At 41.2% G+C, this 24,734-nt stretch overlaps 1 protein-coding gene across 1 annotated transcript in view; it reads left to right on the top strand.

Annotated features, from left to right (window-relative positions):
- The window catches only part of ANKFN1 (ankyrin repeat and fibronectin type III domain containing 1), a 186,037-nt gene that overhangs the window by 147,042 nt on the left and 14,261 nt on the right, over positions 1–24,734 (top strand). Inside the window, 3 exon segments of the mRNA XM_036757943.1 lie at positions 353–521; positions 13,374–13,540; positions 20,877–21,090. Of these exon segments, the coding sequence (XP_036613838.1) occupies positions 353–521; positions 13,374–13,540; positions 20,877–21,090 (550 nt within the window).

The raw sequence follows: 24,734 nt of genomic DNA, 5'->3' as shown, positions 1-24,734 counted from the left end.
TCCCCCCTAACCAACCTAAATTGAAAGTAGTGGATTTTTAATTCAATCCATTTTTGCTGCTCCACGTAATTATATTCATCATTTCAAAAACCCCACAGAATTCAATCATTTTCTGCTTTTTTTTATAACAAGCATAAATGTTGTTTTCGGGGTTTATGTGGAACATTACTGCCTTAAATCTTGATTTTATATAGCATTATTAAATGGGCTGAACCCTAATATTTATGTTGTATAAAAATTCCAAGCTTGAAGTCATGTAATTTTGTTAGATGTTTTATGCCGGGTTGGTGTTGTTTATGTAAGTGCCATGTTGTAACTCTCCTATTTTTTCTCTGCGCGTGTCCCTCTACAGGCCAGGCACTTCCGTCTCTACACACAGGAGGTGTTGGAAATGGGTCACAATGTCTCCTTTCTTCTCCTGCTCCCTGCCTCAGACGACGTCTGTACGGCCCCAGGACAGAATAATCCTTACACCCCGCACTCAGGATTTCTTAACCTCCCTCTTCAAATGTTTGAACTTGGTACATACTAGCTTATTCCACCTAGAAATAGTAACCCAGCCCCCTTCAAATTGAATCACAAAGTGATATCTGTTCCCCCCTTGTCCCAGTGGAGGACCAATAAATCACATGATAGCTTTGGCAACAGCCCTCCCTAGAACTGTGTACAAGTCAGTGAGAAAGCAAAACCCTCTGACTACGGTGTGTGCTGGAGGGGTAATTATCGAAGGCTTGCAAAGGCAGGCCAGAGAGGGGAGTCCAGACAGAAAGTTCATAGTCATCAGACTTCAGGCAGTCCCTGCTTTTCTTAAAAGGGAAAATACAAGAACCCATGTGGTCATGAAAAGAACTCCTCCCCAGCCCCCACCCCTAACACATACCACCAAAAAAATATTGAGAGTTTGCATCACTTTGGAGAAAATTTCTGCACTCCTAGATGGTCAATTTTTTTCCACCTTTCTTTTGTTTCTTTTTAAATGAAATTTGGATTTGTAAAACAGAACTCCATCCAAGAAATCACTTCAGAAATTGAGGTCTCCCAATGACTAACAGGGTTTCTTGAGATGCAATATTGTTAGAAGGATGCATATTTCTGAACATTGTGAGATCTTATCCTGGCTTTCTGAAATGAATAACAAGTCCCCAGTTTCTATGTATTCAAGAAGGCCCCTGCCGTGCACACTCCCCACCCCCCAAGCATGGGAATAGCAATGCTTTGTCTTTATTCCCATGCTTCATCTTTTTAGCCAAACCAGTAAGAGGCAATTATCAAGAGAGTTCAGTCAGTTCAACTGAATTGTATGATTTGTGAGTGGGTGAGTGAGATGAAGGTAGAAAGTCTTGGTATTACTCCCCAGCCCCCAGATTTAGAAGCAGATACAGCAGTTGCCTATTGCCCAAGTCCAGGACTGTAGCACAAAGCTTAGAATATACTCTCAATTTCCCTAGCCATCAACAGTATAATTGCCAAAATAATAATAATGGATAGTAGTTGTTTTCTAGAGAAGGTAAAGAATTCTTTTAATACATGCATCAGCCTTCTAAATCAGACCCTAGGATCCCAAGTTGTCTGTTATGTGACACTACCCAGATGGCAGGTACTTTTCTACCTTGCGACTCGTGACTAATAATATTGGCTATCCTACTCCCATAAGCCTCCGTGTGAATGTAGCTATTTAATGAGCTCCCCAGCCAAGAAGCCTTGTTATTCTAGGGCAGAATAGCACCACTGTTCTGTATTACAGTTTGGATGAGTATCCTTCTTTATCCTCCAGAAATAGAGCAGGACATCTCATCTAGAGGCCGGTAAGGATCCTACCACATATAGCCATTCCAGTGCCAACCCTGGAAAGGTAGTTCCTCTATCCAGAAGCAACGCTAAGAGGAACTCCTATATTTCCACTGAGCTTCCCAAATCCTGGGCAGCCACTCTGCAAATGGTGGGGAGGCCTCAGATTATGAAGGAAAGAGTTCTGGATCTGAAGAAGGACTTCAGTTTGAATCCTGGTTCTGACACTTTATAATCTGTGTGACAGGAATAGGGACAAAGTTGAACTTGTGATTTCCTTGGTGAATAGAACTGCCAAGTAAAGAGGCTCCCCCTAACAGGACAGATTGGCATCTTCTCAGCAAATGATAGGTCTTGGAGGCTTACCTAACACACTTGAGAGATTAAGTGACTTGCTTAGGATCACCCAGCCAGTATGTGTCAAAGGTAAGACTTGAACCTAGATCTTCCTGGTTTTGAGGTCAGTTGTTTATGAACTACGCCATGCTGCCCCCATGAGCTGTGTGACTTTGAGAAAGTATGTCCATTTGTTTGGGCCAAAGTATCCCCTATTGTAAAATGAGGGTTTTGGACTACATGCTCTATAAAACCCCTTCCCAGCTCTAACTCTTTTGATTCTTATGGATGAAAATCATCCTTGTAGACAGAACAATGTTTATTGGTCAGGATAGACATGCCCCTCCGATAGAAGTAATGGGAGTCCACCCTTCATTGTGGTGAAAATCAGGCCTCAGGGATTTAGAATTGGACAGCTCAGCTAGTCTGCCCCTCACCTACTCCCACTTCATATCCCCAACCCTTCCCTGGCTTTGCCAGGATCCAAATCAAAAAAGAACTGATGACTAGCAACATGGCCTCATAGCCCATCATTCCCTTTTTCATTTGGATTTTTAAATTTGCCCACCCCAAGTTCTTTTTGGCTTTATCTTACTTTTTAAAAGCTTTGTCCAAGGGTTAACATTCCTTGTTGATTTATACTGAAGATTCTTAATGTTCTTTGTGACATAGATCCCTTTGGCAGCCTGGCAAAGCCTATGGATCTCCTCAAAATAATATGCTTAAATGCATAAAATAAAATACCTAAGATTACAGAGTAAATCAATTATATTGAAATAGTTATCAAAGTATTAAAAGAAAACAAGTTCACAGACCCCAGGTGAAGAAGATCTGATTTATACATTTCACTTGAGTAAGCTTGCTAAATCTCTTAGGAAATGGTGATCAGCATACTATAGCCAGCTTAGATAGGAACTTCCCAGAACAAGAAATTTTAGATATGAATGTAGAGGGACCCAAAGTTTCCCTGAACTGTCCCATCAGTTCAACTGTTTTATTTATTTCTAAACCATTCCCTTACAGAAAAAAACAGAGATTCATAGATTTAAAACTAGAAGACCTCAGAGGCCATCTAATCCTTTTACAGAGGAAGAAACTGAGGCCTGGGGGGAATTAAGTGATTTGCCCAAGGTCAAATAGGCCAGAAGTGGATAGGAGAACTTTGAATCCAGGTGCTCTGATTCTAGAGCTAGGGTTCTCTCCACTGTACCACAAGGCACAAATTTTAACAAACACAGTGAGCCCAAAGCTACTGATCCTCCCTTTCCATCTTCCCAATGCCCACACCCTGCCCTGCCATCTACATCATCACTTGCAGCACCAGCATTGAGTTGTTTTCCCAGAATTGAAGACAGGTTTGCATTGATCTAACCCATATTCCCTCAGCCACTTTAAGCTCATGCATGAATGGAATGGTTGTGGCCCAGTTGGTTGTATTTGGGAGGCTAGTGTCCTGGCTTTGGTTTGCTAAAGGGCTCACTCAGTCAGCCTCTTTTCCCTGCCCACAGCTTTTGCCCTTAACTTTGATCAACCTGTGAATATACAGTTGACCCATTTGTTAGCTTTCTCTGGCAACTGAGGGCACGTAGTCTAACTAGCAAACAATTAGTAAATTGACTAGTATATTGCTCATTATATTTCAGTGTCAAGAGTAGTATTGAAAGTATAGGCTTTCCTCAACCCAAATAAGCAAGACTTTTTCAAAAGGCATTTTAATACAATTCCCTCTTTATTTAATCATCAGTCTTGAAAACATCTCTAAACATGATAAGCCCACAGTAATACCTTACATGGGAACCCCTATGGAATTGCTCTATGTGAATGTGTGTGTGTGTGTGTGTACGTGTGTGAGCGCATGAGCTTGCATGTTTATTGGGAGAGGAGGATAATGCATCTTTAAAACACAGTACCTGACATATAGTAATCATAATCACTTAATAAATGCTTGCAGACTGACTGACTAAAGAGGGTGCTAATGATTCATTAGCTGGTGGTAGTTGGGGTTTTTTGTTTGTTTTTTTAAAGGGACTTCCTTCTACCTCTTGAATATGGTTTCACAGTAAGCAGCGGGGACATGTGCTAAGTATTTCTGAGAAATGAGGGTGGGTTGTAGGGAAGGCAGCCCAAAGTGAGGAAACTCTGGCCATTAACAACATGGGAGATTTAATGGGTTTTTTAAAAGGTGTAAATCATGGGAAAATGTCCATTGTTATCATATAATAAGAGGTTTCCCTCTATTTCAATTTGACCAGTACCATTCATCCTTGTCCTCACAAAAGAAAAGGAGATTTGGTAAACATCATATTCTCATTATTAGTTTAGTGAATCACTGATAGCCGGCTCCTCAGACGTAGAAATACTTCTTTTGTATGTATTCCAACCTTAAGTAGATTTTATTAAAACAGGATTATCATGAAGCTTATTGAGTAAAGATTGGGTAGAACATCAAATCCACAGAGGATATTCCTCCACAGGTTTACTCTGATAGAGATTCTGTCATGGACCATCCATACATTTTGAATAAAGTCAAGTTATGGAAAATTCCACATTTGCTATTAAAATTAATTTCCATTCAGATAGCTCAATAAATGCAAAACCACCTTGGATAGGATAGAACTTCTCCTCCAGTAAGAGACTGTGTGTGCTTAGAGACTCACAAGAGGAACAACCAACTCTTGATCTTGGGTAAGTCACATAATCTCCCTGGGACTCAGTTTCCTTGTTTGTAAAGTGAGAAGGTTGTACCGGATGGTTTCTAAGGTACATTCCAGCTCTAGCTCTATGACCTTAGCATTTTCCAGGAGCAAAAGGAAATGCAGTAGAATGAAGAAACTTTATCTAGTGGTCTGGCATCCTGAGGGTTTACACAGTCCATTTTGAGAAGCTCGCCTCATCCTTACTCTGGAATATTAACAATTGACAGTAGAACAATGACAAAGAAAGTTGATTGGTATTGATTTCACTAGCTGTGCAATTCAGGCCAAAAGACCTAAAGGAAGGACATCTAGGTTTTTTTCTTAAGAAAAATGCTCTGTTATTCTTTTCAGACCTCTCTGCTGGTTAATATGGAATGGCATGTACTGAGTTAGATACAGTAATAATTATTGCTGTTATTATTATAGTTTGCATTTATATAGTGCTCTAAGGTCTTTGATCTTCACAATAACCCTGGGTAGAAGGTGAAATATGGTGTTGTACCTCAGCCCTCATGCTCATCAATTACCACCATCAACAGGAAAGCAGAGGCCATTCACAAAGAAATATCTAGGACATGGGGTCAGGGCCCAGATGGCATAGGAAGTAGTCATCTTCTTGGCTAGAATCCACAAGAAATCAGACAATGAATCTGATGGGAAATCAGCCAACAGATTTAGAAGAGATGGAATACTCCCAGCTTCTCTTTTCATTCATACTTTATTTAGGTTGCTGATGCTAGGACTGAAAAGAAAGAATTAATCTAACCAGGTTCTCTTTGGAGTCAACATCCAGTTTCCCAGCTCTGTCTTTTATTACAAGTGTGACTTTAGCCAATTCTTTAAACTTCAGAAGACCTGTTTCATCCTGTGCTTTGTAAAAAGAGGGGGTTGTCTTAGATGACCCTTCCAGTTCTAAACCTATGATCCTGTGGTGCAAACTAAGGACTGATTTTCACCTTCATGAACACCCTATGAGGGATGGACTTTCTCTCCTCCCAGCGCAGGGTTGCATCTGGATTCTATGGAAGTCAGGAAATCTTGGAATTGGAAATGGCCTCAAGAGATCTCCTATCCCCTACCACTGCAGTAGTTCTACACTCAAACCATCTCTAATGTCAATCTAATCTAGGACCCTTCAAGAAGAATGTTCCCCTAATCTCCCTCCTTCCTCTTCCAATGTTTCAGCCACCTTCTCCTGACATTCTATCTTGCAGCCAACTAAAGCAAGCAAGAAAAAAGAATTGGCCTGAGAGTAAGGAGGCACAGTGTTTTAGTTCTTGTTCTCCACTAACTTGTTATATATGACCCCCAGGCAAGTGACTTCCTTTCTCTAGGTCTTGGTTTCCTCCTTTGTAAAATGAAGGAATCTGACTTAATGATACTGAGATCTCTTCCATATCTAAAATTGAGGCAGCAGTTTAGGGTGTAAAAGAGTGCCAGATTTAAAGTCAGAGGTCCTGCATTCAAATCCTGACTGTGTCTTACTACCTAAATAATTTAATTTCTCTGAGCCCTGACTTCCTCAACTGTAAAATGTAGGTGTATTGTCAGATAACTTCAAAGATTCCTTAGAACTTTAACAACATGAACCTATGAATCTACAAATTCCCATTCCAATGACCCATTTGATCCTTTCTGTCATCATGGGGGAAGAGTAGAGCATGGGGAAGGGGAGCCTAATAAGGGTTAATTTTATTTAACAAATCATGTGGCATAGAGGCGATTTGATTATTGTGGTGTGATCCCAGCATCTAAATAAATGTGATTCACATTTTTTTAATTAAAAGATTCTAGTGTCCCCATACCACTCACACACACGCACACACGCACACACGCACACACACACATGCACACACTACAGCCACCAGTATTATATCATCATTAAAGCACAAAAAAGTTACTTTAACATTTATTAAGTGACATTAAAGACTCTGACTGAAAACCATGAGATCCCAGAGAGCCATAGTTGAAAACCATCATAAATTACTTGTGGAATGGCATATAGATGACATGGCCACTGGGAGATCACCCTGACCTCAAAGTCTCCTGTAGCATTAGCTACAATAGGGCAAAGTTGTAGATTTCCTGGGTTTGGGCTTTCCTTTTTTTCCTGGAGGTAATCTGTGAATTATTTCAATTGGAATTTCATTTTATATATTCATTAGTTCTAGGAAGTTATTTTCTATTATTTCCTTCATCATAGTGTTAAGGGTTTTTAGCCTGTCATCCTTCTTGAAGACCTATGATCCATAAGCTGTCTCTATGCATCCTATCTTTAAGATTCATATGTATTACTTCCATAAAGAGCATATTTTCTCTTAATGTTATTGCTTTTTCTTCTCTTCTTCTAGGTTGTCCTTCACTTCTGCATATTTGCATTTCCAATCTATTGTTCTCTAATTTGTTTCTTTAGTGAGGCTTGACATTACACAGATTCAAGTTTTTCTACTTTGCTTATTACTTTTGCTGTGCAGGACATAAATTCTGCTCTCATAATTCTCATTTCTCTTTTAAACCACTCAGGAATCAGGAATTACATATTGTGGTTCTATGTTTTTTTCTAAAATTCCACAGGGTTCCCTGTCTTATGAAGAGTTGGGTCATTTTTCTTTATTTTGTAATATTTGTTCATAGATGTCTGAACTTGTAGACTAGATCTGTAGGCCATTTTTCCTTCTATTATTACTGTTTTCCCTTTTGATTTATTTGTTTGTGTTCAAGATTTTTGAGATTTCATCTTCCTGAAATCTTTGGTCCTTTCAGTCTTCCCCACTCCCTCCTTATTTTCCTTATTACTCACTTCCTCTCCCCCTCCCTTCTTGATTGTGGTTTCCTTGGGGACTGGGTCTCAAAGCATTTTGGCCTTCTCCCACACTGAACAATTCACCATTCAATAGCCTAGGTATCTGTCCCCAACTGACTTTTGGGTCAGAACTGACCCCAGCTGAGTACTGTGTTCTTTCTCTCAAGGTTGGAAAAAATGCTACACAGACCCCCACACCTATAGTTTCCTGTCCTGACCTGTTCAATCCCCCTGTTCCTCAGTTCTCTGGCCTTGCACTGGCAATTCAAAGCCAATTTTCTCTAGCACTAATAGTTCAGAGCTTTGCAGCACTGGTGCTTCCAGGTTGCAGCCCCTAAGCAGGCTTTTTCTTCTGAAGGGCTGTGGCCAACCTGTCAAAGCCCAAACAAACTTCCTCAGCCTGGAGCCAGTTTCCATGGCCCTAGAATGAAGTAAGTAGTGACTGGGGTACAAGAGTGGATTTTAATGTAAACCTGTGTCATGTCCCCAGATTCATTAGAGCAGCCTTGTTTGCTAGTACTGTGAGACGTAGAAAAGGGGTGCTGAGTGAGCTTAGGTTCAGTGGACATTAGTTTCTTGGTTTGGTTTTTTTTAACCTTCTTCTGAATTCTGGGTGTCATAGACCATGGAAACAATAGAAGTTGTTTTATCCTTTGATACATAATTTCTGTTTTGGGAAGATTTGAGAGGTCAAAGAAAATATTTAGTCCTCTTATTGCTTGTGTGACCCAGAAGTCTAGTGTCTATTTTTTAAAGGACTTACTCAATGTTTTTCTTCTCTTTTAAGTCATTATCATAGAAATTTGTGGAATTGAGAGCTAGAAGGTACCTTAGAGATTACCTGACTCTACCTCCTCACATTATAGAAGTGAGGCCCAGAAGGGTGAAGGGACTGGCCCAAGGTTGTTCAGTCACTAAGAAGCAGGACTAGAGTTTGAAGCCAGGTCTTCTGACTCCAAATTCAGGTTTCTTTTAACTATATACTTTTTTCTCCTCTGCTTTTCTCTTTTCTTTCTTTCCTTTTTTTCTAAGAGAGACAGAGGTGACAGAAAGAGATGGAGAAAGGAGAGAGAAAGAGAGAAGGGGAGAGAGAGAGAGGGAGAGAGAGAGAGGGAGAGAGAGAGAGAGAGAGAGAGAGTATTTTTTTATTTTGGTTTGGCTTAGAAAGAGTGGCTCTAAGACATTTCATTCTCTCTCCTGCCAAAAGATGACATCTGTTAAGTGCTAACAGGACATAATCCCTACTTTGAAAAGCATGAGGTCAGATTTATGGGACTGTCTAGGGATAAAAGAAAACTAGAATGTCACAGAAATTTCTGGGGCTTATATTCTGTGACTCTACAGTAGGTTACAGACAGTCTCACAATCCAGAAAGACCCTTCAGATTGGGAATAATCTAAAACAGAGTGGCACAAGATAAAATGGGATAGAGGGTGTCCTTTGGAGCAAAGATCTAAGTGGCTTTGGCTTTGGGATAAGAGTTAGTGTTCTCTCACCTCTGCAGAGGGAACAGGGATCATTCTTTCCATCTGTTGTTGGATTCATTGGACCCCTTCACTAGACAATACATTAGATAGGTTGTTTCAGGTCATTAACTATGAAAACAGTGGCATATTCTTAAGGAAGAACCAAATGGCTTATGAAAGTTAGCATGGCCTGGTGAACAGAGATTGGTCCTTGGAATCAAGAAACCTGGATAAAAGCCTGATATACTGCCTGTGGGGATCCCAAGCAAGTCACTTAGCCTCTCAGTGGCCCCAAGAAACTTAAGTTTGCAGAGAAGTTGCCCATCTACATTCATGAAAGGAGTTTCTTCATTGGTAATTGTCTATACTGATGAAATCATAGGTTTTGTCCCCCACCAAAAAATGGCATGTAGAAGGTATAGGGGAGGATCTAACTTGCATAATGCCTAAATTAGGGTACACCACGATGGAGGATAGCCATATTAAGAGGTACAACCTCTAAAACAGTATACAATTAGATAATGGGTTAACCAGCTTACCCTAATCAAGACTGGTGAGGTCCTAAATTTCCAGGACATGAGGCTGAATTTCAGGGCTCCCATCACTGCTGCTTTGGGAGAAAAGCTTTGCCCCATCTTCTCCAATTCCCAGGGGAAAATATAAATTGTGAAGGTGGCCCTACTCTTACCTTACTGCTATCTGAGGCATACTCAGCTTGGTTGTTGTAGAGACAGAATCAAAGGTACAGCAGACAGTGGCAAAGGAAGGGAATATATGACATGATGTTGTTTAGTCCTGTCCAATTCTTTGTACCTCTATTTGGAGTTTTCTTGGCAAAGATACTGGAGTGGTTTGCCATTTCTTTCTGCAACTCATTTTACAGATGAGGAAACTGAGGCAAACAGGGTTAAGTGACTTGCCTTAGGTCACATAGCTAGTAAGTTTCTGAGGCCAGATTTTAACTCACTACATCTTCCTGATTCAATGCCTGGTGCTCTATCCACTGCACCCCCTACCCACTTACTATGTGATGTACAGTATACTCAATTATTCAGCAAGTATTTTTTAATCACCTACTATGTGCTGGGCACTGTATGAGGGGCAAAGACAAGAGCTCACATTTTATCAAGAGAAATAAACATTTTCATATATAGGTACGTATAGAATATGCCTAAGGTAAATATAAGAAAAAAAATTAGAGGAGGAAGCATTGGCAGTTGGGGGTGCTAAGAAAGATTTCATTGGAAGGTAAAGCTTAAGATGGATCTTGAAAGAAAATAGTGATTCTAAGAGGGAGAATGGAGGAAAAATTGTGTTTCACAGAGAACAGCTATGAATGGTGGTGAGAGATGGAGTGAGTAACAGTATGAAAGCCAGTCTGATTGGATCATAGCATTTGTGAAGGGGAGTAATGTATAATAAACCTCGAAAGGTAGGAGCCAGGATGTGAAGGACATTAAATGCCAAACATAGGAGTTTTATTGGACCTTTGAAGTAATAGGGAGCCACAGGGGGTTAATTATTGAGTATGGGGAGTGTCGGTCGTGGTCAGAACTGAGTTTTAGAAAAATCACTTCATCAGCCGTATGGAAAGAAGGTAGATTAGAGAGGGAAGAAACTTGAGGCAGGGAGACCAAAAAAGAAAGCATTGCCATTGCTCAGAGGAGCGGTGAGGAAGGCCTGAAGTCATGTAATGGTTGGGTGAATGGAGAGACAGGGACAGACACAAGAGGGTCTCCTTCATCCAGTCCAGAGAGGGCTCGATGCTAGCTTCTGCCCGCTGAAGGAGGGGTAGTTTACTTACTTCCAAGGGTCTGGTCCCAAGTGTCCAGGCCTCAGCCTCAGGACCAGAGATTTAAGAGGCCGCTCCCTCTTATTAACCAAACTGACCACTAACAGAACAGGAGGTAGATGCTCCCTTTGGTCCCCCTCACCAAAGAAACCAAGAAACAAATATGAAAAGGGCTACAACAGGCTGCCTAACTGGACACGCCCATCTGGAATCCAAAGCACGGACAACAGTGCAGGGATCTGCTGAGGGAGCAAATGAGGTTTCAGGAAAACGTGACTCCATGTTGCACAATGCCCAGGATTAGACAAAAGACGACCCTCGCCAGGCTCAGAGCAGTTGTCTCACCCCCTTGGAGGAGACACCAATAGGGCAAGCTTCAAGGAGTGGTCAGTCAGGGCAGTTCAAGTAAGCAACTGGGGCTTGGCTTGTTCTTCAGAGGCTGGTCAGTAGGTGTGGAATGTGGTCTGGGGCCAGCTACCCTTCCATGGATCAGGGTGGGACTACCTCCTCGAAGCAGGCTGGGCACGTCCCCATGATGCCAAGGACTCAGGCCACAGCTGATCCCTCCTCGCTCCCCATCCCCATGCCCCAGGTTGCCATTGCCCTCAGGGGAAGAGGTCCAACCTTGGCATGCCCCACTGGGAGCTCAATTCCCGGTAACTTCCAAAGAAGCTAAATGTGTTGGGGGCAGGGTGAGAAGTGTGTGAGGGGGCAGGACAGTGTAGAGGGAGGAAAGGAAAACCAGTTCCAGTCATGACAGGCTCCTTAGAGAGAGAGAAAGAGAGACAGATGGACAGACAGACACAGAGAGAGACATACATAGAGACAGATAGAGAGACACAGAGAGAAAGAGACAGAGAAACAGACACACAGAGTGAGAAAGAGAGAGAGACAGAGAGACAGAGAGACAGAGACAGAGAGACAGAGAGAGAGACAGGGACAGACAGACAGACAGACTGACTCAGGGTTTCAAAGATAGGCTGCTATAGGGAAACCAGAAGACTAACCTCTCATAATTTTTTTCAGTGTTTCTAATCCTGGCTAAAGTCTTGACATTCAGTGAAAGTCAAACTCAAAAATGAAACCCAGGTTTCAAGTTTTCTGCTGTACCTTTTTTTCTTTAAAGGGATAAGCAAACTTATTTTTCTAATTTGATGAATGTGAAGTAGCAATAAATCAACAAATAGTCATTATACACTTGCTATGCGCCAAACACTATGCTAAGCCTTGAGGGTACCACTACAAAGAACAAAACAATCATTCTCCTCTGTAGGTATAGGTGTCAATGTAGCTATAGATGCATATGTACACTTAGATTGGGTAAATATAGGCACATATGGTATGGATGGAAATGAAGAGAGATGGAGAGAGAGGTAGAGATAGAGAAAGAAGGGGAGAAGGAAAGAGAGAGAAAGGAGAGAGAGACAGAGACGGAGACAGAGACGGAGAGATGGAAATAGGGACAGAGACAGGATGAGGATAGGGTTGGGGATGGGGATGGGGATGGAGATGGAGCTAGAGACAGAGATAAGAATGGATATATGAGGGAGCATGGCATAGTGGATAAAAAGCTGGGCTTGTAGTCAGAAAGACCTGGGTTCAAGTCCTGCCTTTTACACATACTGATTTTGTGACCATGGTCTAGAGACTTAACCATTGATTGCCCTAGGCAACTTGAAGATTGTAATTTGCGGAGCATTTTCTGATTTGCATTGACAGAGTGATATTCCTAGGGGCAGACAAGTATGTAAAGTGCCTGGCTTGCCCTAGAGTCAAGAAGATCTGAGTTCAAATGTGACCTCAGATGCTTACTAGCTGTATGACTCTGGGCAAACGACTGAATCTCTGTTTTCTTGTTCCTCATCTATGAGAGAGGGATAATATTAGCCCATTTTCCCCAGGACTTTTGTAAGCATCAAAATGAGATAATAATTATAAAGGCCTTAGCATAGTACCTGGCACATGGCAAGCACTATATAAATGTTGGTTATTATTCTTATTTCTGCACCAGGAGTTTTCTACACCAATGAAATAACAGATCCAAATCCCCCCACAAAAAATAGATAGGCAGACAGACAGCTAGATAGACAGACAGGCAGATAGCAAGATATACAGATAGACAAATGTGTGGTGCGTGTACATATATATATATATATATATATACACACACATATATACATATGTGTATATATATATATACATATATAGTTTGTTCATGAGGGAAAAGTCCACATAAATTCTGGCTTTAGCCCACACCATTTCCCTGTGTCTTACCCAGGACTGGGTAAAAAACCTTAAAAGGAAAAACTGTCTGACTAAAGCCAGACAACTGGCCCCTTAAGAGCACATTTATAATTTATTTATGGCTTAATATTTTCCACTGATCGGATTAATAAATCATGTTTTCATTCAACTTGTTTTCTCCAAGGTATGAATTTCTCTATTTTGATACCAGATCTTAACTTGTTTTGTTTTGCTTGTCCATTTTCCAGTTCACTTTTGTAGCTACAGGGAGAAATTTATTAGTCTGTATTGCCGCCTTTCTGCTGTCGCGGAACTCGATTCTCTGAACACCCAGCAATCCCTGAGGGAAGCGATCTCAGACAGCGAAGTAGCAGCAGCCAAGCAAAGACACCAGCAAGTCTTAGATTACGTGCAGGTAACTGTGGGCTCCTGTCAAGGTGAAGGAGAGCAAGTGAGAGGTGGGAGATGAGAATCCAACTTACATCCTAACAGATTCCTCCTCAAGTAGAGAAATGGGGGCGGCCGGGTGATAGGGTGGAAGAAGAACTGAATTTGGCATCCCAAAGACTATGACAGTAACTACCCGGGCAACCTTGGACAAATCACATCTCTTGGACCACTGTTTCCTCATCAATTGAGTGGGGAGGGAGGGTAAGTGATCATTAGGTCCCTTCTAAATCTACACGTCCTTCTCCCCCAAACCTTTTATCCCTCTTCATTGAACCTCTCGTTGGAATCCAAAGTCATTAAGGAAAGGGGGTGTGTGTGTGTGTGTGTGTGTGTGTGTGTGTGTGTGTGTGTGTGTGTATCATTTTCTCTCTAGTGCCTATAGATGCAGAATGACTTGGTGAATAGGGTGCTGGGCTTAGCAACAGAAAGACCTGAGTTCAAGTGTTGCTTCTGATTCTTACTACCTGGGTAATGCTGGCAAGATCACTTAACCTTTATGTGTCTCAGGCAATTCCCTATGACATATCTACCAAGTCATAAACATGTTGCATATGCTTTGGTGGCTGAAACTCCCCAGGCTGAAAAAGATCACATACCCTTCTAGTTTTCACATGTTCCCAGTACCTAACATCCCATACTCAGTAAGTGTTTGATAAATAAATGCTGAATTGAACAAAAGTATTATATCCTTGAAAAAAATGTCAAATATTGTTAATATATTCAAAGAATATTCATGTGCTTTCCATAGATTTCCTATTCCATTTGAGGAAGTACAATGCCGAGGGCAGAACAAAAACAAAACAAAAAAAGATTCCTATAAGTTTCCATGAAAAACTACAACTCAGTCAGATTTCTACAGAGTCCATTCTGCCATAGCCATAGGCAATGGTGACTTCTCAACTCAAAGTAAAATGAGCAAGATAAAGACAAGTAGAACTTGGATCTTATCAAATGGCCTAGCTTATCTGCTCACTCCTAGGGATGAGTAACACAATTTATTTTTCATTGGCAGCTTTCAAAAAACAAAGTTTAAGGAAAGGTATTCCACATCCTGGTTTTCTTTTAGGGAGATCTGACCTTTTCAAGGATTGCGGACACTAGGACAGTGTCAGCATTAGCCGGGAAATCTGCTCTTTGGCCAAAGAACCAGGGAATTTCCATAGTTCTGGGATTCAGTTCTTGCTGACCTAAAAGTTAGTGTCATATGATAAAATACAAGCAGTGCATTAGCAACAGGATCCTCACAGAAGGAGCACTAAGCTCAGAGTCAAAACATTGGCCTTCTAATCCCGGCTCTGCCACTAAGGAAAGAAAGAAAAGAAAGAAAGAAAGAAAAAAAGAAAGAAAGAAAGGGAGAAAGGGAGAAAGAAAGAGGAAAGAGGAAGGAAGGAAGGTAGGAAGGAAGGAAGGAAAGAAGGAAGGGAAATTAATTTCCTCTTACTTCCTGGGTTTATATTGTGGAAAAGAAAGATGATTATTTGAAAAAAGAATAGGATAATTATGCAGCAAGAGGAGACTATAGAAGGCTGGCCCACAGTTTTATGCCCAACTATATGAGGCAATGTGGTAGAGTTATAGCAGTGGGACATCCTAGACTTCCTGAAACAGAAATGAAAGTACGCTTTGAACAAGTCTTTCCAAAACAGACATCCTTTGTCAAATCTTCCATTGTTCTCTCTTTGTTTACTACAGTCTGACCAAGAGATGGCCCTACTCTTTGCCATGGCAGTCCCTTTTATTTAGATCTTTGCTCTCATTCTCTCCTATATCCTCTAGCAATTTGCCCCTTTGATCTTCTCTCTCTCTCTCTCCCTTTCTCTCTCTCTCAATCTCTCTCTCTCTCTCTCTCTCTCTCTCTCTCTCCCTCCCTCCCTCCCTCCCTGCTCCTATCTCCTCCTCCTCCTCCTCCTCCTCCTCCTCCTCCTCCTCCTCCTCCTCCTCCTCCTCCTCCTCCTCCTCCTCCTCCTCCTCCTCCTCCTTCTTCTTCTTCTTCTTCTTCTTCTTCTTCTTCTTCTTCTTCTTCTTCTTCTTCTTCTTCTTCTCCTTCTCCTTCTCCTTCTCCTTCTCCTCCGCCTCCGCCTCCTTCTTCTTCTTCTCTTTTGTCTTTACCTCGTGCTTTACCTCATGATCCCTTTAAGTTATTGTTGCATCTCTCTTTCCCTCTCACAGCTAAAATCTCAGAAGGAAAAAAAGCCATTTGTACTTTCCCAGAACTCATCCTTCTTGTCTCTTCCTGTTTTTAAACACTCTTCTTCATAGCTTTCCTAATACTACTCCACTGGTCTTCCTCCCTGTCTGACCAGTCCTTCTCAGGCGGCTTTGCAAGATTTTCACCCTTTTCCTGTACCTTAAAAGAGGGTAGATCTCAAGGTTCTGGCCTGGGTCCTCTCATTTTCCTCTACCCTTGGGATCCAGATGATCTCAGTAGTTTCTCATGGATTAACATTTCTAAGGGGATGGCTCCCAGATCTACATATTCAGCTTTCGTCTCTATGCTGGGCTTTAATTCCAATTGAATGCCTGCTGGACATCACCACCTAAATGTCCTATAGGGAGTTTAAATCCAACATGCCCAAAATGAAACTAATCATCCTTCCCTTTGAAGGGGGTTCCCCTTCCTCCAAATTTCCTTTTTCTGGTCATCCTCAAATCACCCACGTTCACAACATTGGAGCTGTCCTTAACACTTTACTCTCCTTAACCCCTATTATCTAAATTGTTGTCAAATCTTATCAAATCTTCTTCCATAGCATTTCTCACAAACATCTGAATGTGTTTTCACCACTGACATAGGTGCCCTAGTTCACATCATCTTCTCTGGCCAGGCTTGCTACAATAGCCTACTAAGTGGTCTTACTGCTTCCAATCTCTCCCCTCTCTAAACCATCCTCCACACTGGTGGCAAAATAATCTTCCTAGAGCACAGATCTGATCATGTAACTCCCTTCCTCAAGAATCTTCACTAGCTCCCCATTGCCTCTAAGTTAAAATATAAAAATCCTCCGTTTAGCAGTTAAGGCCTCACACAGTATACTTTTCCAGGCTTATTTCACATTAGTCACCTTCACACACTCTAGATTCCAGAAAATTAGCTTGCTTGCTGTTCCCTGTCTCTAGCCTCCATGTCTTTGCACAGGCTGTCCTCCTGAATAGTATAAACTCCCTCCTCACCTGCACCTTTTAGGATTCCTAGCTTCCTTCAGGGATGAGCTCAAATGTCACATCCTACTAATCTCCCATCATTAGTGCTGTCCCCCTTCTGAAATTATTTTTTACTTTTCTAGGTACATACTGTATAACATCCCCATCCTCTAAAGGAGTAACATTTGTCAAACCAAATTAACAGAAAGGAATCTTTAAAGGTCTCTTCCCCCTCTTTTTTTCATTCTTCAAAAATGGCTCTAAGTAAGTGACTCATTGACTATTCTAGACTCTATTCACATTTTACATAAGCCACTCTGCCCATAACTCATGATGATTTTTAACTTTATATAGCACTTTAAGTTATGTCAAGGGCTTTACACAGATTCTCTCATTTGCTCATGACAAGGCTAGGAGATAAATGCTATCATCATCTCCATTTTATAGATGAAGAAACTGAGGTTGAGAGAGGTTAAGTGAATTGCCCCAAACTGAAGAGCCAACAAATATCTGAGGCAAGATTTGAACTCAGGTCTCCCTGATTCCATGTCCATGTCCAACTCTCTATCCATTCCTCCATAGACCAATATGTTTCTTTACTCTGACGAAGCTTTTTCTGTTTGTCTGGGTCCCAAATGAGTGTTCTTGCTCTGTTCCTGATTTCTGGTGTGCTCCTTACACCTGTCTTTCCCCCACTCTCATCATGTTTCTTTCTATGCCTCCCCTCTTCCCACAGTCAAGCCAATCAACCCAGGCAGCTGTTGGAAGGCAGAACAGGTTGGGAATTCATCTGAGTTCCAACCTGTTTCCTTTTCTCCTTGCAGGGAATTTGAAACACCCCCATCCTATTCCATCCCAACCCCACACCCGGATACCCTACCTCCAGTCAGCCAGGATGAAAGGATATAAATGGCTTAGAAAGAAGCCAGTTCCCAAAGGGTTAAAAACCCATCCTTTCCCACCAAAGAGAACTCAGACTCTCTTCTGGATTCCCCAGGCTCCAGGGAGTCCTCCTGCTCCTGCTGATGTGGGAACATTTCAACCCCAAAACTCTCTTTTCCCCCCAGAAAGAAACCTTGGGTATTGGGTTAGGATTATTTTGATCAGGCCTTTCCTTCACCCGCATTTTTTTGCCCCTCTCCAAATGAAAACCATCTGTAGCCACTCACCTATTGGTGCACACGTCTCAGCCCACCGCATACTGCAACCTTCAGAGGTGACCACAAGCCACGAGAGCATTTGTATGATTCCAGATCTAAGACAGTGTTGAAGTCACTACACAAACCAAACATTGTAAAGAGCAAAGGAGTCTATGTAAATAAGGTTATGAAAAGAAGCCAGCAGGCGCAGCCAGAAAGTTGGGGAATGGGGGCAGTGTAGAAAATCACAGATAAGGTCTGCGGACTCTCCAAACAACCCACCCAGAGCAGAAATTGTCAAGACCTCGAGCTTGGCATATTCTGGAGCTGCTGAGGCTGAAATGGCAATTAGGATATAATTTATATACTGTAATGCTTCAAATGCTCCTAAGCTGTATTAGAAACACAGCTCATTTAATATGACCAATCTATCATCCCCGCAGGCACCTTGTAACCAGGTTGTGAGAAAGCTGATCACCCTTATGTTTTAATAAAAATAATATCTCACCTATGTACAGTGGTGGGAATGTGGGGGGAGGGCATTAATTTATGAGTTGAAAACTGATTTTTTTAAGGCAGAGTGAAAAGAAATGGGTACTGAGCATTGTAACAAACAGATCCATGAAGCTTACAGGTTGAGTTTTTTCAGTTGTTGTTTTTTTTTAATGTGTCAGCAAGTCTTTAGCAGTTGAATATGGACCTTTAAGACCAGAAAGGATTATGTTGTCAGTTACCTTTAGATCAACAGTAGAAGGCAAAATGGGTGAAAATTGAGCGTCTTTTAAAACTACTTAGCTAAGTCACATTAAAGTCAACTTTAGGACCATAAATGTCTAGCTGAGAAAGGTCTTTGAGATCATTGGGTCTGGAGTCCATGAACTTGATTTTTAGATAGATAGATCAATTTCAATGTCACTGGTTTCCTTCACAATCCTGTGTATTTTATTTCATGCATTTAAAAACGTTCTTCTGAGAAAGCATCTGTAGGCTTCATCAGATTGCCAATCACACACACACACACACACACACACACACACACACACACACACAAAAGTTTAAGAACCTCTTATCTAGTGCATCCCTCCCATTTTACAGAGAAGACAGGTTAAGGCCCAAAGAGGCCTTGCATGAATCTCTTGGTGAACTCCCTAGGCCAGTGGTGGGAAACCTGTGCCCTTGAGGCCACATGGGGCCTTCTAGGTCCTTGGGTGCAGCCTTTTGACTGAATCCAAGTTTTACAAAGTCAATCCTTTTATTAAGGAGATCTCTTCTGTGAAGTTTGGATTCTCCCCTGCAGGCCTACATCCTTGTACCTATCTCTTTGAAGTTCCTGCAGCTGAAAAATTGGTACCATCTCTCCTCCAAGAAGAAAGACTACAATGCTAGTTCCTGGTCCAAGACCTCTAAACCCAACCCTAAGGACAGATCTACCCAACACAGGAGAATTGCAATGTTAGCAAAATGGAGGATTCAATAGTTCCACCAGAAAATCATGGACTAGAAATCAAAGATAGGAATGTTCACTTCAACAAGCATTTAATCAATGCATTTATTAAGCACATACTGTATGCAAGGCATTGTTTTAGCTGCCAGAAGTACAAAGATATAAATGAAAAAGGCTCTGCCCTCAAGGAGTTTCCATTCTACTTAGGATGTGGGAAGAAGAAGTAAGCAGGGCACCAGGTTCTCTTGGCTTCTTGCTTCTACCCTTATAAAACACCAACTCCAGCTGTCATTGCTAATTTTCTGATTTCCTTAGTACTTGATCAACTGGTCTCTACAACAGCATAGTTTCATATTTCCTTGGAGCAATAGAGGAAAACCTTTATGTCTGTGGGTCATGGAGTGATACATTTACTGGTGAATGTCACTCATTTAACAGATAAGGAAACTGAGTCCAAGAGAGGTTAAGTGATTTGCCCAGAGTCACATGAGTAGCAAAAGTCAAAGCTGGGCTTAAGACTTGGTCCCCTGGCTCCAAATTTGGGGTTTTTTCCACCATACCACCTCCAACAGTCCAGGTATTGTTAAGGGTAGACATGGAGAAGAGTGTGAAACCCTAAGGAGCTTTTGAAACTAAAATGTAACATTTCATATTTCCTTACCTTCAGATCTTGAGAGCTGGATCGGGAGTAAGGGATCCTGAATTCAAATCCCTCCTCTAATGTTGATGGCTTGTGAGACCTTGAACAAGGAATTAATTAACCTCGTTGCATTTCAGTTTTCTCATCTCTAAAACAGACTATCAGGGATTCCTAACCTGGGGTCCATGAACTTTTAAAAGAATAATTTGTTAATTGTATTTCAGTATTATTGACTTCCTTTGTGATCCTATACATTTTACTTTATACATTTAAAATCATTATTCTGAGAAGGGGTGCCAAAGGGGGACTTTGACACAAAAAGATTAAGGAACCCTAGACTAGATAATTGCTAAATTCACTTCCAACCCCAGACCTGTGATTGTATGATTTTTCTTCCTCTCTGATACCCATCAGCACCCAGGCATAAACTGGAAATAAAGGGACATTAATCTAGTATCACTCACATCTTGGCTCTCAGGAAGCCCAGTATAACCAACTGCTTTAAATGCAGGGTTTAGAGTGTAGAATCATAGATCATCAAGTCAAGTCGAGATAACAAGCACTTATTAAGTGCCTATGTGTGCCAGGCACTGTATTAAGCACTGAGAATAGGGAGAAAGGTACAGAATAGTCTTTGCTCTCAAGGGACTGCGAAGACCCTTGGTGATAGTCTAGTTAAATCTCATCTTTTCTGAAATGAGAAAACTGAAGCCCAGAGAGGGTGAGGTTACTTGTTCAAGGACACAACAAGTCATCAAAAGGCAAAGACAATAACCCAAGTCTTTCAGTCACCAAAAGGTCAAAAATAAGTGGAACTTTCTTCCTTAGGTTCAAAACTAAAACCTGGGGAAATTCACAGTTTTGAAATTAAAGACAAAAACATAACTTTTTGAAATCCATTTGATAACTCACCATCTTCTGTGATTTTGTTCCAAAGCAAATAGATGAAATTTGGCGTGAAATGAGATGGATCACAGATGCACTCCAGTATGCGAGGTACAAACAACCAGGGACCGGCTTGCCCATCATGAAACTAATCGACCCCTCCAATGAGCAGGATGAAAAGAAGGTCAATTCAACATCTTCACCTATAGACTGTCTTCCATCCCCATCCCCATCCCCAGAATCCCAGAGGAGAAAGACAGTGAGTGGTAAGAAAGAGCAACTTCAATCTGTAGATTTTTTCCAACTTTCTTATCCTTGGCCCCAAATTCTCCTGTCTTGGGCAACTGGGTGCAAAGTTTTTGTGTCACTTGCTATGAAACAGATGTCCCAAATGTACCTATTATAAACTAAAATCATGAAAGTCCTACTATGCACAGAATAAATTTAGGGTCCTTGGCAAATACTTGTTGTCCATTTTCCAGTAAGGGAGTTGGCCTGAAGCTTTCCAAAGCATTCCCATACTAGAGGGGTCCAAAGCCACCTGCTGCTTAGAATCTTAGACCACCAGAGTTGGAAAGAACCGTAGAGGCCATCTAATCCAAACTCTTCATTTTATAGAGGAAGAAATAGGCCTATAGAGATGAAGTGATTGCCCAAGGTCACCCAGCAAATTCACCACAAGATTGCTTGAAAGGAGAGAATTTTTCTGTTGTGTTTTAAGGATTTGTTTATGTTCACTCCTTGACCCAATAGCTAGAGACAGAAGATATTAGCCCTAAATAGGAAGCTTTTCCTGGTGTCCCCCCCCCCCCAGCTATTTAGTTCTCTCTCCCTCTTCTTCAAATCAAAAAGTATGTACTTATTTGCTTAACTGTTATACCCTTCCCCATAGGATAGATTGTAAGTACTTTGAGGGCAGAACCGGGTTTTCCTTTTGTCTTTGTGTGCTCAGCACCTAACAAAAGTATCTCACATTTAGGAGATACTGAATAAATACCAATTAATTTGAACTGGATTGGTGTAAAGTTACTGTCAAATCCATTCAGTGATCTTTTAAGTGTTTCCTGTGTTCCAGACACCATGCTAGGCTCTGAGAGGCACTAGTTCCTGCTCTTAGGATCCTGGTGAGGTGAGGTGTTCTTGAGATACTCATCCAGAGCCAAATCAGCTCAGCTCTACACCAGGCTCTCTCCAATGTCTCTCCAATGACAAGGAGATTTTCTTTCAGGTCAAGGTGAGCGATAGACAGTAGTGGAAGACCCATCAGAAACTACCCTCATGTTAGCTCTGTAATCAGGTCCTTGGAAAAGTAGGATTCTGTTCTACCTAGTATTTGATTTACAAAAAAAACTTGATTTTTCACACACTCTTTGAAAACTGAATCAAGGGTATAGATATAGATATTACTTGCATAATATACATGCATAGATATATATGCATTGTGTGCATATACATCGACATGTATGCATATATACACATATGTATATATACACAGCTACTTACATAATATACATATATATGTGTGTGTGTGTGTATGTGTGTAAATGTACACAAATATACCTACTTATGTAATATGCATCTACATGCACATGGACATATACCTACATATCACATACATTTATATCATGTACATATATCATATATGCATGTATATCATATTCATGTACATTATATATATATCCATCATATATACATAGACATTATTATCAACATCGACCAAGATCAAGACTGAGACATCGACATCAACATAGACCTAGACCTAGACCTAGACATAGGCCTAGACGTAGACATGGACCTAGACATAGACCTCAACATAGACCTAGACATAGACATAGACTTAGACACAGATCTAGACATAGACATAGACATAGACATAGACATAGACATAGACATAGACGAGTATATCTGAGCCAAATATTTAAGGCTAAGAAATTAAATAATAGGCATATAGGGAAGAGATTACCTGAATTTTTCCCACAATTCTCATAATTATAGTAGACAGCATAGAACATTGGAATGAAAAGTCAAGACATATGGATCTTGTGCCAGTTCTTCCTTTACTATGTGGCCTTGGGCTAGTCAGTTGGACCAGGCTCTCTGAGCCTTAGTTTCTCTATCTGTCAAATGAGACAATTGGACTAAATGATACCTAAGTTCCCTTTCAGTTCTAAATTCTATTATTCATCTACAGATTCACATAACTCCATTCTTATACACCACTGTCTCTGATGACAGCACCTGTCAAATTTCTGTTCCTCTCTTAGCCAGAATGGATGACCCATATTAATTTGCTGCTCTTCTCCAAGAGGACAGAATGTAGCATGAGAAAGATCCTTGTTCTGCCATGCAAATGTAGCCTCCTCCTTCTCTTGGAAAGCACACCAAAATGTGATGCTGTGCCCTTGGCTGAATAATCCAGTCAGTTACATTCAGATCTTATTATTAAATTTAAAGAGTAAAAAAATCACCATCCCTCTATTTAACCAATCAACAAGCCTTTAGTAAGTATCCACTACATGCCAGGCACTGTGCTGTGTACTCTAAATACAAAGACAAAGTGAAACCACCCTAGCCCTCAAGGAGCATGCACGCTATTCAAGGGGAGTCACAATACAATTTAATGAAAAGGAAATGCTGGGATATTTCCAGAGAAGGCACTAGCAGATGGGGGAGTAGGGAAGAGTGATCAGGAAGGTTTCATGTAGGAAGTGGCGTTTACTTAGTGCTTTAAGATCTTCAAAGTGATGTATAGATAGACAGACAGACAGACAGAGAGATAGATTAGATACATTAGATAGATTAGAGAGAGATGGATAGATAGATACACACGCATATACATATATAATGCATGTATATATTTCCTAGTATGATTGTGACAGCCATACAAAGTTGGTGCAATAGCACCAACCACTTGTCCCCATTTTACTGCTGAGGAAACAAAGGCTGAGACATTGACTTGCCAAGGGTCACAAACTAGTCTGGTAATTGTCTAAAGCCAGATTAAAATCCAGGATTGTCTTCCTGACTCCAGAATCCAGCACTACAGCCACTATACTCCAATGCTTTTCAATTCCTTGTTTACAGTTCAACGTATCTTGCACTTTGCAACCTTTCCCGTAAAGGAAGGATGGACAGTGACTTGAATCCTGGAACCTCTGCCCTAGCGGCCAGGCTTTGTGAGGACATGCTCAACCTTCTTCAGAGATGACCCTTACCAAGTCCTCCAACGAAAATGTTGCCCCCAAGGCAGGAGCAGCCTTTGATTCTCATAGGGTTTCATTATCAAGCTATACAGGAGGAAAACAGCATTCAGCTCCACTACTGATGGCAAGCTAGGTGGCACAGTGGAGAGAGTACTGGGCTTGGAATCATGAAGACTCATCTTCATGAGCTACTAGCTGTGTGACCCTGGGCAAGTCATTTAACCTTGTTTGCCTCAGTTCTTCATCTATAAAATGGTCTGGAGAAGGAAATGGCAAACCACTCCAGTATCTCTGCCAAGAAAACCCCAAATAGGGTCACAAAGAGTCAGACGTGACTGAAACAACAACATTAACAGCAAGCACTCCGGCTTGCACAGTACAACCTAGGTTCTGTTTCAATGCAGTCTGCTGGTCTGCTCTCCAGAGATTCCCTTTTGGAAGGTCCTTAGCCTACATGCCTAGTAAATGAATGAATGAAAGTATGCCTGAGTCCTTACTATGTGTCAAGCACTATGCTAAGTGCTGGGGTCACAAATAATAAAGCAAGACAATCCCTAGTCTCAAGAAGCTCGCATTCTACTGGAAGGAGACAATACATCTAGAAGGTTTCAGCTGGACACATCAGATGGAAAAGCCCCATGGTACTTAGGGTGGAGTGGCAAAGCAAGTTGGAATGTATCTTCTTTTGTGTTATTTCCACTGATTAA

Source organism: Trichosurus vulpecula, chromosome 4 (assembly GCF_011100635.1).
Source record: "Trichosurus vulpecula isolate mTriVul1 chromosome 4, mTriVul1.pri, whole genome shotgun sequence".
Lineage (NCBI taxonomy): Eukaryota > Metazoa > Chordata > Mammalia > Diprotodontia > Phalangeridae > Trichosurus > Trichosurus vulpecula.
The sequence above is the reverse complement of the archived record's forward strand: the minus strand, read 5'-3'. Positions and strand labels throughout refer to the sequence as shown.